The sequence below is a fragment of the Diospyros lotus genome, chromosome 2 (assembly GCF_014633365.1).
Source record: "Diospyros lotus cultivar Yz01 chromosome 2, ASM1463336v1, whole genome shotgun sequence".
NCBI classification, from domain to species: Eukaryota; Viridiplantae; Streptophyta; class Magnoliopsida; order Ericales; family Ebenaceae; genus Diospyros; species Diospyros lotus.
In genome coordinates this window covers 17,751,162-17,767,066 of record NC_068339.1, presented here as the reverse complement: position 1 = coordinate 17,767,066, position 15,905 = coordinate 17,751,162, and the positions used below count along the sequence as shown (strand labels likewise).

Genomic DNA, 15,905 nt, shown 5'->3' with positions numbered 1-15,905 from the left:
AAATGCACTTTGATTTAATGGAACAAAATGCAAAAAATATGACTATAATTTATTTAAAAAATAATTATAAAAAATTTAAATACTAAAAATAAATCACACAAAATATCCGTAAAAATGAGGGAACCAACGCGGTTGGCGGGAGTTGTAATTTGCGCGTTTAAAATATGGAGGGATGAGCAGTGAAGTGAGCAGGGATGTAGTGGTGGTAGTAGTTAACTACTGAACTCGAGCTGACTGGTAGGTGCCGTACGCCAAAGCTTATTCCAGCAGTCATAAATACAAAGCAAGCTAGATCGACAGATGAATAAACACCATCATCATCCGTCACCAAGCTGGGAAAATGGCTTCCCAGAAACCCCAACTTAAGCTAGTTATCTTCATCTGGGCTTCTTTCACATGCCTCAGTTCAAGCTATGTTCTTCCCAGCGAGTTCTCAATAGTGGGCCGTCCCGGCGAGGTGGTTGCAGAAGAGAGGGCGGCGGAGCTCTTCCGGCAATGGAAGGAGAAGCACGGCAAGGTGTACCGGTGCCGCGGAGCGGAGGAGAAGAGGTTCGAGAACTTCAGGAACAATTTGAAGTACGTGATGGAGAAGAACGGCGAGAGGAGATGGGGCTGGGAGCGTGTTTTGGGTCTGAACAAGTTTGCGGATATGAGCAATGAGGAGTTCAGGAAGGTGTACACTTCCAAGGTGAAGAGGCCTGTGAATAAGAGGATGGGGGCACAGAGGGGCCGGAGCGCCGCGGCCGTGATGTCGTGCGACGGGCCCTCGTCTTTGGATTGGAGGAAGTTTGGGGTTGTCACTGCGATCAAGGACCAAGGAGATTGTGGTATGCTTTCTTATTACTCGATCTTGTGTAAAACTTATCTTTTTAATAACATAGTAATTTTCATTATATTAAATCGCATTTCAAGTGCCACTAAAATGAAAAAAAAAAAAAAAAAAGGATAGAAATAAGAAAGTTGTAATTATTATGATTGATTACTGATGAAAATTTTACTTAATAACATGTGACCCCAAATAGTATCCATGCTTAACACGGAATTTCCTTTTGGTCAACACACATTCAAGTGACACATAAACAAACATTTTATACATAGTAACGAAATAAAAATATTATTTATATATGAGATTTGTACACTTCCTTGTTCATTTAATTTAACGATGAAATGTTGTAGTACCCGCAGCTTTGAGCTTTCCGGAAAAAAGAAAGCACATAGCAAATTGATTCCTTATTACATTTTTTTTTTTTTATTTTATAAATAATTTATGTTTTCAATTTGGGGGAAAATGCCGCTGCCATCAAGATCGATCGAACTTTCTGCGTACTGGTTCTTTGTTTCATCTCTTTCAACTTTATTAACCATGGCTTTTTACAGGAAGCTGCTGGGCGTTCTCATCGACCGGAGCCATGGAAGGGATCAACGCCATAGTCACCGGAGACCTGGTCAGCCTCTCCGAGCAAGAACTCGTGGATTGCGACACCACCAACTACGGCTGCGAAGGCGGATACATGGACTATGCTTTCGAGTGGGTTGTAAACAATGGCGGCATCGATTCGGAGTCTAATTATCCTTACACAGGAGTAGACGGAACCTGCAACACCACCAAGGTTTCCATCTCTGAGTCTCCAAACTATTTAAACAATGCTTCTATTGATCATGCATTTTGCTAGGAGAACGTGATCTGTGGGTTTTCCATTCAATTATACATTTGTTCATCAGTGGGGCTGGGGCCAAGTTATCTTTGGAATCAGCCCTAGGCCTCCTTCCTTGTGGTTTCTAGTGGTTTGAGGCGGTTGTCGCGAGAGAATTGCCGGTTTAAGATGAACTAGGGTTTGGAAGTTGATTTAGGGGGTTTTAATGAAAAATAATTAAGTAACATTTTGATATGGTCGTTAGGCATAATGAGAGGACTCCAATGGTATAAAAATGATCGATTTTGGTTAACGTTTGTGGAAGTTCGGTTAAGGGACTAATGACGGTTATTAGGATTGATTAAATGAGATTAGCATAACCTTTAGCCATAGTGATGGCAACAGGGCAGGGCGGGGGTTGGGTAGCACTGCCCCGTCCTCGACCCCGACCCTAAACTCCAATACCCCTCCCAATACCTCTCTCGGTAAGGGCAGGGGTTTCCATTCCATACCTCGCCCCGCGCCTCGAACCCGATGCCTTTTTTTGTTAAAAAATTTTAAAATGCCTTTATACATATGCAAATAGTTTTTCAAATGGTTTAGAGGTTAGGGGTATATCTCATGTTATGCATGTGTAAAGAAAAAAATGCATTTCAAATTATATTGGCATAAATTTTTATTTTTTAAGTAAAATAGAAAAGAATATTTTGATATTCACCTTATTGGCAATGCTTGTAACCTCAAAATGACTTATTTACTTAACTAATAGAATATATATTATTATTTATATATACTTTTCTACATTTAATATATATATATATATATTTATAGAGAGAGAGAGAGAGAGAGAGAGAGCATTGGGGTAGGGTACCATCCCTGCCCCAACTCGATTAAAAAATTATTAGGGATTCTCCGAACCTGCCCAAACCCCGATCAAATAGCCTTTGACCTTGCCCCAATTAGAATGGGGCAAGGTGAGTTCGAGTCATTTTGCCAACCTTACTCAGCGATCCAGAGACTAGGAGAATGTGGTATAAGGCTAGGGAGGCTTCTAGAGAAGGGGTGACTGACCCACCAACTTGTTCTAAATAGGTGATGGAGTGTATGGACAGTTCATACACCCCACCTACTTAGAACAAGTTGGTGAGTAGGGATGCGCATTTAGTTAATTCTATCTGTTATAGGACAAATTTGACGATCAAATTGAATTAACTGAATTTATTTATAACAAAACTAAACCTAATTGAAAATAAAAGCTGATTTAACTGAAATAACTAAATTGACCGAAATTAACCAAAGTAACTGACATGACAGAGATTAATCAAACTAATCGATTTTTATTCAAAATAACCCATGTTAAAAAAGTTTAGTAGGAATTTAAAATATTTTAGTAAGTGTAATTGTTTTCTTAGATATCAACTTATGCTTATTTTAGTGCTAACTCTGTAAATAGTCTACAGTTTAGTGGTATATTTTTTGAAAATAATCATAAATTTCAATTAAAAAACAAATTATAATATTCAAAACTGAACTGAAAATAGAAAATTTGAAAATTTAAAACTGAACCAGAGCCGAATTAACAAAAAATTGAGCCAAATTAATTGAAATTTTAGTATGGTTCAAGCATGAGGCAAGTGTAGGGCAAGGTGTCAAGGGGAGGAAGCAATGTCATCGGAGCTACATTGACTTGAGAGGGGACAATTGCACCCCTTCACGTTTGAAAAATTTACATTTAGGATATGGATTTTGTAATTTTTTTTTAATTTGGCCCCCTCAAGTTTGAAAGATATACACTTAGGATATAGTGTTTGTAATATCTTTTAGAATTGTCCCCACTTAAATATATTGATAAACCCTATCTTAGCTTTTAGGATAAATAATTTTAGCTAGTTACAATTTAATATTAACTATATGTATTATATTATTAGTTAATTTATAGTTTCTCAATTATATTTAATTTTAAACTAGAAAATTAACTTTTGATACTGATGATGCGGAGCCGATCACCTTCTTCTGTCTTGAACCAAGTACCTGCAAAAAGGGTGGGGACTTGCTCCCCGTGATCCCTCCGACGCTCAAGTCAGTTCATAGGGTTTTTGAGGAGTATAATAACAGTAATGAAGGATAATCAAAGAGTCCCTTGGGAGTCCGCCCCCATACCTGTAGAGCCTGTCCTCTATTTATAGATGTCCCGTGGCCTTTCCCTTAGGAGATAAGATATATTTCAAAAGGAGAGGTTGATCCCCTTTCCATGGGGAGAAAAAATAATCTTCCCTAATAGAGATAATTCTTGAGATATTTAAAGATATCATTGGTTGACTTAATCTTCTTCTTTATCTCTTTCCAATTCAAAATCATAATAAAGATTATAAAGATAAGCGGAACTCCTAAGTCTTGACACGTGGCGATCGCCCATTGGCCTTTACTAGCACACATGGCTCCAAGTTAATAGTAACCTCTAGGGGTAGCACAGTAAAATTGCCCCCCTATAAATATTCCCTCATCAGATACGTTATACTTGTAGATAATAGTTTTAAGACGAAAGTAATATTAAATCAACAATCATAAATTTAAGAATCTAGTAGTCAAGATAATGAAAAAAGCTTTCAAAAACCTGCTGACTTAAGATAAACTTAGAATATTTCTGTACAGATTCTTAATCAAGGATTAAAATTTTAGATTATCATCTAAATGAGATGGTCAATATTTGCAGAAGATACATAAAAAGGAGATTTTGTCAACTTTGCTGTTGTAGTTTTTTTTTTTTTTTTATAAATGAAAGTTTATTGAAAATTTTGTAGACTTTTTAGTTTAATGAGTCTGGTAATTAGTTAGAATAATTGTTTTAGATTACTACACTATGATACTACGTGAAAAGAATTGCCCCCGGGTTCTTGGCTCTGCCACTATCCATTTTGTAGCACAAGCAAGTGTAAAGTGGAAGGCTCTTGAAAGAGAAAGTGCTAGTGAGAGAATTTTAGAATTGAGGTAATAGTCCCTGTGGCACCATGGTGCAATGTGGCTTTGTTACCCCGTACCTTACAAAGCTAAAATTTGAAGTTGGAGTCGTGCAATGAAGAGGAGCCATGACCATGTCCCCAACTAGAACTAGATCCACCACAACTATTTCTAAGGCCAGAAGACAAATAACCATAGAAGTAGTTATTGTTCTGAGTTGAGGACTTCATAGTTGTGGTATTGATAGAGGGGCCAGCAATATCAAGTAGGCGTTTATGTTGATTGTTGCAGAGTTCTTGAGTAACAAGCTGCAGGCTTGCAATGAGAGATAAGAGGTCACAACAACATCAAAGTCAGAGTGGAAACCATTTGAAAGACATGCAACAAAGCCACTAAGTGACCAGTTGCAGCAAGATTATTTTGAGTAAGTCTGATCTAGTTAGAACAAATAGGGATGAACATATTACCCTTCTTGAGATTCACAAGTTGGTAGCAATACTGAATTACCCGAGCCTGTGTATGGGAGGAGTACTCCTGAAGGTGAAGCCAGGCATTATGAGAAGACGCTTGATCGGTCAGAGCTATTAGAGTGGGATCCACTTTTTGGGCACGCAAAATAATCTAATCTTGTTGATGCCAGGAGGCATGTGCAAGATTAAGAGTGATACAAGAGGTTTTTGTGTGCGAAGATCCAGAAGAAGTTGATGGAGATATAGGGATGTATCATGGAGGGTCTGGTTTGAAGACATCGTTGTAGGAAAAAATCTTTTGGCAGCAAAGGTGTGGCATGATCTGACCATGCCAGAGAATGTGGTCTATTCGGTAATGTCACTGGCAAAGAAATGTGGTAGATTTGTGAGGGGATGTGGAGGAGAAGAGGAGTTGTTGCTAGATATATACCAATGGATAGTGCAGATTCAGACATGAGGACCAACGAAGACACGAGTCTTGATCACTTTGCTACCATGCAAGATGAACTAGGATTTGGGAGTGTAAAATGCCGCATTTTTGACCGACCTTTTCACTGATATTAGTAACTTGTAGAATTGGCATTTGTGTCAAAATCAAATACATGGTATCAAATTGGATATGCGTTAACAGAAAATAAGAACTAAAAATTCTCTCACAATCCTTATCTCAATCACAGACTTTTTTTATTGATGACTCCAAGTGAAAATGAGAATTATCTTCTATATAGACTTTGTTATTGATATCTTGACGTGATGTTGAAAAAGTTTATCTCCAAATGGGTTGAGAGAGATGTGTGCTCTAATAGCTAACTCTTATCACCTGTACTACCTTTCTAACATTTTATTTTTGTCTCATTAACTTTGTTATGTTTTTAATTAGGAGGAAAACAAAGTTGTATCAATTGATGGCTACACAGATGTAGAAGAAGAAGAATCTGCACTTTTCTGTGCTGTTCTTAAGCAGCCTATTAGTGTTGGCATTGATGGTGGTGCGATAGATTTTCAACTATATACAGGGGTGAGCTTAATTTGATTTCATGATCACAATTTATGAATTCAAAATCCTATGATGATCTTATAAGAATAATGCGATGATCAAAACAGGGGATCTATGATGGGTCTTGCTCGGACAATCCAGATGACATAGATCACGCAGTTCTGATAGTGGGATATGGTGCAGAAGGAGATGAGGAATACTGGATCATAAAGAACTCATGGGGAACTGAATGGGGGATAGAAGGGTATGCTTATATAAAAAGGGGCACTAGTAAAAAATACGGGGTCTGTGCAATCAACGCCATGGCTTCTTATCCAACTAAAGATTCTTCCTCATCTTCGCCACCTCCTTATCCCTCTCCAGCATCCCCTCCACCGCCACCACCACCACCACCACCTCCACCACCCCCCTCTCCATCCCCTAGCCAGTGTGGTGACTTCTCCTACTGCCCTGCAACTGAGACTTGTTGCTGCATTTTTGAATTTTTTGACACTTGCCTCCTCTATGGCTGCTGCGAGTACACCAATGCTGTATGCTGTACTGGCACCGACTACTGCTGCCCCAGTGATTATCCAATTTGTGACGTTGAAGAAGGGCTTTGCTTCCAGGTATCAAATTCAACGTTTCACCTTGGATGCTTAAGGCCCCGTATGATTTCATTGTAGTTTCCTGTTTTTTATTGCCATTTTCAAATTTTTGAAAAATAATACAGGAAACACCACTTGGCTGGGTGCTTCCGTTTTCGAAGAAAAGAAAAAACTGAGCACAAAATCTAAAAAAGTGGTAAAAAATTGGTTACTACATGCATTTTCATCAATTTGATATATAGTAACCAAAAATATTGGTTTTCCAGAATTATGGAGACTACATTGGAGTAGCTGCTAAGAAGCGAAAGATGGCAAAGCATAAGCTCCCCTGGACTAAGCACGAAGAAACAGGGCAGAAAAGCCAAGCTCTGCAATGGAAGAAAAACCATTTTGCAGCAGTGCTCTGAGAAAGGGGAATGCTATGTTCATCAGTTGATCAATTTCCAAAAGACGGTTAGATTGTTTTCTTCCTGGCAGAAGCATTTTCTGCCTTGTTGTTTTTAGAACATTTGCTTGGGATTAAGCTCATGTGTTGAGCACAGTATGAAACCGTACAGAGAGAGGGGGAAAAATATGATTTGCTATGGAATATGATGTATGACGGGGTACTTAGTTTCATACATTCATTACAAACATGGTTCATTTGTTAAACTTGATTTGCAGTAGAGTGAAGCTAAAACGAGTTCGGATTATTAAATTTTTAAAATGACGAAATTACAGTTTCCATTTTAAGCTAATAATGCTGTGAATTTAGATGCCCCCAAAAGGCTCTCCTAGTTACTAGTAGATTAAGAGGAGAGAGAAAATATATTTTTATGTTGTAGCGGAGCGGGCACCTTTAATTCTGTTTATAATTGTTTTTGGGCAAATTATATTAAAAATGGTAAACTTTTAGTTTTATTTTAATTTTATAACAAATTTTCAATTTTTGCACTAGTATAGGAAAAAATGTTTTCCCAACTGATACAGTATTTGACTAGTCAAATTGGTCGGCCCAGCTCTTCAAAACAAAGAAAACTTTAGTGTAAAATTATTTATTTAAAAGACTTGTTTTTTATTATATTGTTGCCTGTTTCTAGTCGTTTAATATTTCAGCAAATTATTAATATACTAATCAAATATTTAAACTCACGGCCTGTAGTCGTTCTTTCTTTAAGAGGCTTTGCTTGTATAGAAATTCAATTTAGACGTATGATTGTCTATTATTGTGAGTTTGTTTGTTTGTGAGACTTTTATTTCATTAAACTCACGGTCTATAATATGTCATTGGCAGGACACAGGATATCACCAAGTCACAGGAGATGGAGTGAGAATGCTTTCACAATCTCTGTAGACAAACAACGCTATTACATATAAGGTAGTCTGTTTATTTTGATGGTAAAATAAATAAAGACTTTGTTTGGTATCATGTTTTCCTAGCTTGTACGAAAATGAGAAAATAATATTTTTTTTTAAAAAGTATGAAATAGAAATAAGAGATAAAATATAAATTAAAAAAATATAAATTTTTTTATAAATATGATTTTTAGTATAAAAAATTATAAAAATAGTTCAAACATAATACAAACAAATATAAATATAAAGTGCACAATATATTCAAACAACCATCAATAATATTTACAAAGTTTTATCATTGTTAACATGACTTTGTAATTAAGAACCAACAATAAATTTAAAAAATAAAACAAACATAATACAATTTATAAAAAGTTCATCATTCTCTATCTCTATAGCCTCGTTAATATCTTTATTAAAGAGTACATACTTCAACTCTGATTTATCTAGGGAGAAGATAAATTAGCAAACTCGAGAATATCCACATTTTTCATATTCTCAAATTTATCTCTATCTATATCCCACATCTTTGTCTTCTCGTAATAATATTGGGAGATATTCCTTAATAAAAGACAAAGATTATTATAAATGAAGATTAAATTCCCTGCACGTTTTGGAGTTAATTTATTTCTTTTAAATGAATGAACGAAAAAATAAGTACTCTAATTCCTTTCACAACATGAGGAAGAAATAGGTTGTCCAAACATGTTAAAAGCTAACCTTTGAAGCAAATGAGCACATGAACTATAGCATGCCCACCACTTCCTAGGTTTCGTGTTTTATACCTGCTCACGATAGAATCTAAATCTCCAAATAACCCACTTTTGAGAGAAAAATCAACAAACCCATTATTAGTAATAGCACGCTCATCTTCATTAGAAAAAAAATCTCCTAAAATATTTAATTTTTTCTTTGGAGACTTCTCTATCCATATGTGGAGGGATTCTACTTTTTCTCTCTTGAAATTATTTATCACTATAATATTTTTGAAAGCCAAAATCAACAAAATTTTAAAAATAAAAAACAAGTAATACATAGAGTATTGAATTTGAAAATTATTTTGGGTTCAATGGATGAGCTAAACAATGTAATGAAGTGTTATGTTTTGTCCAACGAACAAGAAGAATACGATGAATGACATGATAAAATAATGCAAAGTCACTTTGTAGCTTTTCTTCGTGATCATAAATAACCTTTTTTATCTTAAAAATCATAGAATTCCACATCTCATAAACCAAATGAAGGCATGGCTTGTTTGTATCGCAAACTCTAATCATGTCATAAATAGATGCTATGAAAGTAAGAAAGTAATTAATTTTTTCTCACAAATCTTTATTCACAACCAATTCATGAACAAATTGGGCTTTTCCTTGGTTATCATCTCGATATTGTGGCCATTTATCACTCATAATCATTGCTTCAAGTGCACATTTAAAAAGTTTAAATCTTTTAAGTATAACAATAATAGAAACAAATCGAGTGTCGGCAATTACAAACAACTTCAAAGAGCTAAATTGATTGAACATGACCAATTTTATTGAATGATTCATTATAAAATTTTTGATGACCAAAGTATCTTCATACACTTTAGTGATTCAATAACACTCATCATATATCTTTTAATTACTTTCTAAATTCCTAATTGCACATATATTCTTCAAAGTAAGATTGTGTGTATGGTCAACATAAAGAGTCCAATAAATATATGGAAACATACTTTCGATGATTTTTCCAGCTCCCTTGCAATTAACAGCATTATTAGTAATAATCTATACAACTTTTTGGTAATCAATTTCATCTATTACCTCTTTCATCAAATTAGTAATAAATTATTTATTTTTTACTTTACTCGAACAATTCACAACTTAACAAACACAAGACCATTTTTAGAAACAATCATAAAATTAATAAAGGGCCTTCTTTTTGGGTCACTCCAACTATCAGTAACAATGCTAACATCATTTTCCTACCAAATGCTTTTAATAGGTTCCAACAAATTTTCAACATTTGCTTTTTCTTGTTAAAGTAATGTGGTCCTCAACTTATTATAACCCGAAGGCACATAACCACTCAATAGATGAGTAGTGACAAATGAATAAGAACTCAAATAATATGGATTTCTAACAAGATTAAAAGACAAACCTCCAGTATAGAACACTTTAGCAATTTTAGCATTTAATTGTACTCTAGTTTGTATGTCAAAAGCTCTAGCGATAGGTGAATCAATGACTTTTCTCTTCTTTAATTGTTTTACAACTCTTGGTTTATGCAAAGACAAAGAAGGTTCCAAAGAAACATTATTAGTTGGTAAAGGCACTTGCTTCGATCGTAAATTTGATAGTCTTTCTACAATGTCTCCTTCAACATTTTTCATTTCAAGACTCACATTTTTATAACAAACAATCATTTTCCCATTGATATTTAATAGATGAGTCTTAACTTTTGTTTATGTCTCAAATTTTTGTAAACTACAAAAGTTACAAGTCCACTTCTAACTATCCTCTCATTCCCTCATTTTCTCAATTCTAGTCACATATTTTTATAATGAACTATTTTCTTCATTCTTATTTTTTGATACAACACCATAGCTAGATCTTGAACTTAAAGTTGAATGAGTCATATTACCTATATAGAATGAGAGGTGGGAGAGGGGGAAATAATAAGGGCTGCCTTAATATCAACAACTCTAACAAGAAATTTGTAATGGCCCGCCTCCCGAAGCCCTTACTGCGGATAGAGGATCCGTGAAAGGGTCATTACTAAAATGATATTGAACAATAACACAACTACATCTCACACACAACCCTTATTAAATTATAATCTTTCTTTATTACAACATCTTATAATCATCTTTACAGAATCATTCATCACTTGGGCCCACATGGGCTTACATAACATATGACAATCCCAAAAATGTAAACATTAACCTTAACAAAGGCACGATGACACCCAGGATCTAGTTTCAAGAGAACTCTGCACTTGCTACCTTGACACGACGGCCTGGACCCAAACCCCGTTGAACGTACCTGCTATCTCAGGCGTTTCTCTTACCTGGAATGATGGAAAGCAAACGTGAGTCGCGAGACTCAGCAAGCTCATGAAAGAAAGGCTATAGGCTTAGGATATGACTCTTCCCATGACATCCCATGCAAATCATGCCAATGCAATGTCATGTCATGCTATGCCCAATACCTGTCTTACTTCTAGATGCATGAACATATAATAAATTTTACATAAACAGTCCTTGGGGCCCACATAAAACACACACTGGCACCCAAGTCCAGCACACAAACCTGTTAGTAGTCTTTTATAAGCTACCTCCATACCATTTCCTTTATATGTCCATTCATGTCACTCACATCATAATTTGTTGCCGTGGGTCTTACCCCAAGGTCTTTATGTCGTCGTGGGTCTCACCCCAAGGTCTTTATGTCGCCGTGGGTCTCACCCCAAGGTCTTATCGTGGACCACGCAGTCATGGGTCTCACCCCAAGGTCTTACCGTGACCACGCCTACCATCCATACTTATCATCTAAAATGCACATTCTCACCATGCAGTGCAACAAATAAGAAATGCAACGGCTTTTGTAGCATAAATGTGATGGCAAGGTCCACATAAACCAAGCATCAGGCCATGTTACGCCTACACATAAGAATTCACACATGCGAAATGCCTCTAAATACACCGGCTCACCTAGAGAACCTAGGTTAGCTCTTAGACCAACCGGGTCATGTAGATACTCACACATCCCATCACACACAAAGCATGTCCCTAAGTGAATGCAACCTAAGGCCTATGCAGCACACACATCATGATATGCACAAGTCAATGCGGGAATCTGGCAGTATCAGCTCTTCTGGCCCGTCTAGCGCTTATCGTAACAGCCGATGAGTGGTGCCCATACATCCAGCCATCAACTGCCACGACCTACGGTCGACAGTCAGTAGCTTTGTACCCCATATCCTTAAGACACACATAAACAACATTAAACTCAGTCTCTTAAACTCAACATTTCTCACACTTTATCCATAACAACATAGACACCATTATGTCATTCACATTCTCTTCTCTTCTCAAACACAGGAAACCATTTTCACATTCATAACACACTATTAACATAATCTCATGATCTTGACCACATCCATTTTCTAAGAACCTAGCCCCAACAGGGTTCGGCATCATTCCCAAGGGAAGCGGAGCGGTTCAAAGCTCCGTGACAGTTGAAAAGAAAGATACCAATGTATTATTGTTTAGTTCATTCCATTAACAATAAAATAAAAGTCGTAAAGTGGTTACTACGCAGATTATTATTATTTATGCGTAGAACCGAGTCACGCTGAGGGAGGGTTTAAAATATGAAAAATAACAAAGACTCTCACAGGAAATGAAGAACATGAGGAGAGGGTTAGGAGCTTGCCTGAAACCAGCTGCTTTCGGCCTCTCTTGTGCTCCCGTTGCGAAGTAAAAATGTTCTATATAAAATATCAAGTTAACGGCTCAAATTAATTAAATTTAACCGCATATTCGACATAATCTAGCCGTATAAATTCTATAACTTAAAAATATAACATTTATGCTAATTTTATTCACTTATCGGGATATTTTTTGATATTAAATAGCCTCAAAATCCCTTATTTTCTCTAATTTTTCTTCTCTTTTCTTTCCATTTTCGCTGCTGAAGTCAAGTCCTCTTCTCCCTCATTTATTTCTCTCTTTTTCCTCACTGTTTGGGCTCCAAAATGGCCAAATTTTGGCCTTAAATAGCAAAAACGGAGGATACTTGGCAACCAAGGCGGGAGAAGCTCCCAACGCGCTAGCAGCCGCGCATGGCTGCCACCGCCTTGGGCCGAAACGACGTCGTTTCGACACCCTCCTTTGGCTGAAAATGTTTAGCCATTTTCCTCGCGCACGCAGACCCCACGTGGAATTGAACCCGCGACCTCCAGCATAGCCCCCCCTTCGCGCTCGACCGCTTGCGCCGCTTGCGCCCCTCAACCATAATAGGCACACGGTTCCTTTTAAGGTGACCTGTGGCCCTTTCTCCAAAATTGCAACAACACCCCAAAATTTTTTGAAAATCCCACATGCACCCCTACCACTCATTTTACCTTTATTTCACTTACACACTGAAATTTCTAAAAATCCTCAAATTTCATTTATTTTATTCCTTCATTATTTTCATAAATATCCCAAACAAAATAATTAATTTCCTTAGTTACTCATTTCCTCAAAACAATATAAATAAATATATTTTCTAAAATCTCCAAATATTCAATAATGACTTCAAATATCACAATTAATAACTATTATTTATCTCCTAATTTTGGAATATTATTTATCTCCTAGTCACATATTTTTATAATGAACTATTTTCTTCATTCTTATTTTTTGATACAACACCATAACTAGATCTTGAACTTGAAGTTGAATGAGTCATGTTACCTATATAGAAGGAGGGGTGGGGGAGGGGGAAATAATAAGGGCCGCCTTAATATCAACAACCCTAACAAGAAATTTGTCTCTAATGTAAAAAACCATCACTATGAGAGATTATTATAAATTTATAACAAGTAATAATGAAAGCAACATCACACTAGAAGCAAAAGTATGAACTTACAATTACAAACTAATAGTCTTACAAGTAGGAATAAGTCACGATGAGCCAAGCACTAAGCAACCAAATTGACGATGGCAAGATAGAGCAATTGAGCAAAGCATTGACTTGCAAACCACCAAATCGACGATGGCATGAGCATCGATCAAACAAGAAATTGGTGATGATGGCGAGAGGGAATGATTGCGAGAGGACTAAGGCTCAATCGATGGTGACATGAGCATCGAGTAATAACCAATTGACAACAACAACAACAGATGGAAATGATGGTGATGAAAGGTTTCAGGTGAGGCGATTTTCAAGATTCGAAAACTAAAATTAAGGCTAAAGAAAAGGCAATGTGAAGACTAAAGAAAAGAATGATCACTACAAAAAAAATAGTTTTTAGCGACGGAATTTAGTGACTGAATTATTTCGTCGCTAATATTTCTAAATATTTTTTTTTAATTTAGCGGTGGAAATCCTGTCGCTAAAAAATAAAAAATTAAAATTTAGCGATGGGTCATCTCAGTCGTTAAAAAATAAAAAAATTAAAATTTAGCAATGGGGTCAACGTTGTCTCTAAAAAATAAAAAAAATTAAAATTTAGCAATGGCGCCACCCTGTTGCTAAAAAATAAATAAAAAATTAAAATTTAGAGACGGGTCAACCTATCGCTAAAAAATAAAAAAAATTAAATAAAAATTAAAATTTAGTGACAGAGCCAACTATCATTAAAAAATAAAAAAATAAAAAAAATAAAAAATTAAAATTTAGCGATAGGGTCAACCCCGTATGAAAAATAAAAAAATAAATAAAAAATTAAAATTTAGCGATAAGGCCACCTCGTCGCTAAAAGATAAAAAATTAAAATTTAGCGATGGGTGATCCCGTGTCTAAAAAATTAAAATAAATAAATAAAAAATTAAACTTTAGTGACAGGGTCAACCTTATTGTTAAAAAGTAAAAAAAATTAAATAAAGAATTAAAATTTAGCGACGGGGTCAACCCCATTGCTAAAAAATAAAAAAATTAAATAAAAAAATTAAAATTTTTACATTTAAACATATCATAATAAGTTTTACTAACATTAATATTAGTAAAAATTAAACTAATAATTTTTTAAACATATTACACATAATTTTTTACTGCTAATATAATAATTAATAAAATTTTATTTGAATTAATAACGAAATAAAATTTAATTTAATATTCATTTCCCTTTACTAACATTAATATTAAAATTAATATAATTAAATAAGTTTGAGAAATTTTGGTGTATAAATATAATTTTAAAATATTTGGAAGAGAATACTATAAATATATTTTATACACATCAATAAACAAGAAGACTTCCAGATTAGCTGGTTCATGCGCGGAACTTGGTCATGGAAGGTTAGGAATTCGAATTCGATAGAGAGCTTGAGATAATAGCTGAGATTAATATCCCAGTGCTGCCACATGGCCTATATGAGGTGAGAGTGGGGTCTGACGAGTGTTGAATTTTGAATTTGGGGTTGAATTTAGCGATAGAATAATTCCGCTAATCAGTAACGAAAATTCTGTCATTGATTTCTCGTCATTGAATTTAGTAACGAGGTTGTATCGTCGTTGAATTCAGTGACGAGTTTATCTCCTATCGCTACTCAGTGACGGGGATAAAACAGTCGTTGATTCCATCGTTGATTAGCAACGGGTACAATCCCGTTGCTGATTCCGTCGCTTAAAAAATCCTGTCGTTAAATTTCTGCAATGCCATTTTTAGCGACGAAAGATACCTTTCATTAAATCCGTCGTTAAAAAATTTAGCGACATAATTTTTTGTCACCAAAATATTGATTTTTTGTAGTGAATATAATAGATATATAGTCGCTAACCATATTTGGTAGCTGGGGAAATGCATTTCTAAAAGTTTTCTGTAATTGTGAAACATCCTCGAAACATTTTGTAATTTATAGAATGGCTCGAAAAATGTTTTGGGCTATCTTTACAATTTCCGAATGAGAAATGCCAAAATGGTGTCTATGAGTGATTTTTGTGCATTAGAGATATTTTAGTTTTCACAAAAAAAAAACCTAAATATTTTATACAACTTTTACAAGCTGCTTTTTTTAATGAGAATATCAACTCATTTTTGAACTTATTATAGCACTTATTATTGGCTTTTAGTTTTTCTAAACTTATTTTAAAAATCATTACTTAAATTAATAAATCAAATACTATACGAGATTTACATAAATTAAATTTTAAAAAATATTTGTAAGTGTAAAGTTAGCCACAAACAAAGACTCAATATTACGCTAAAAAGACAACAATGCCCCCATTCCCCC

General features: G+C 35.2%; 1 protein-coding gene across 2 annotated transcripts; it reads left to right on the top strand.

The window, feature by feature from the left end:
- The first annotated feature begins 292 nt into the window (after positions 1 to 292).
- Positions 293 to 8,084, top strand: LOC127795439 (low-temperature-induced cysteine proteinase-like). 2 transcript variants are annotated; one of them, XM_052327106.1, is made up of 6 exons: positions 293 to 827; positions 1,378 to 1,610; positions 5,943 to 6,080; positions 6,167 to 6,667; positions 6,913 to 7,099; positions 7,920 to 8,084. In XM_052327106.1, the coding sequence occupies exons 1-5, from the start codon at positions 341 to 343 to the stop codon at positions 7,051 to 7,053; spliced, it is 1,500 nt and encodes a 499-aa protein (XP_052183066.1). In that variant the 5' UTR covers positions 293 to 340; the 3' UTR covers positions 7,054 to 7,099; positions 7,920 to 8,084. The 2 variants fall into 2 exon arrangements, with proteins under 2 accessions (XP_052183066.1, XP_052183064.1); XM_052327104.1 differs by lacking the exon at positions 7,920 to 8,084 and having other exon boundaries at positions 6,913 to 7,325.
- The last annotated feature ends 7,821 nt before the right edge of the window (positions 8,085 to 15,905 follow it).

Excerpts from the sequence above, each read along its gene's own strand:
- LOC127795439 (XM_052327106.1), top strand. The coding sequence starts at position 341 with ATGGCTTCCCAGAAACCCCAACTTAAGCTAGTTATCTTCATCTGGGCT. Across the intron at positions 828-1,377 it reads CAAGGACCAAGGAGATTGTG|GAAGCTGCTGGGCGTTCTCA; the intron begins GTATGCTTTCTT and ends GGCTTTTTACAG. Across the intron at positions 6,668-6,912 it reads AAGAAGGGCTTTGCTTCCAG|AATTATGGAGACTACATTGG; the intron begins GTATCAAATTCA and ends TTGGTTTTCCAG.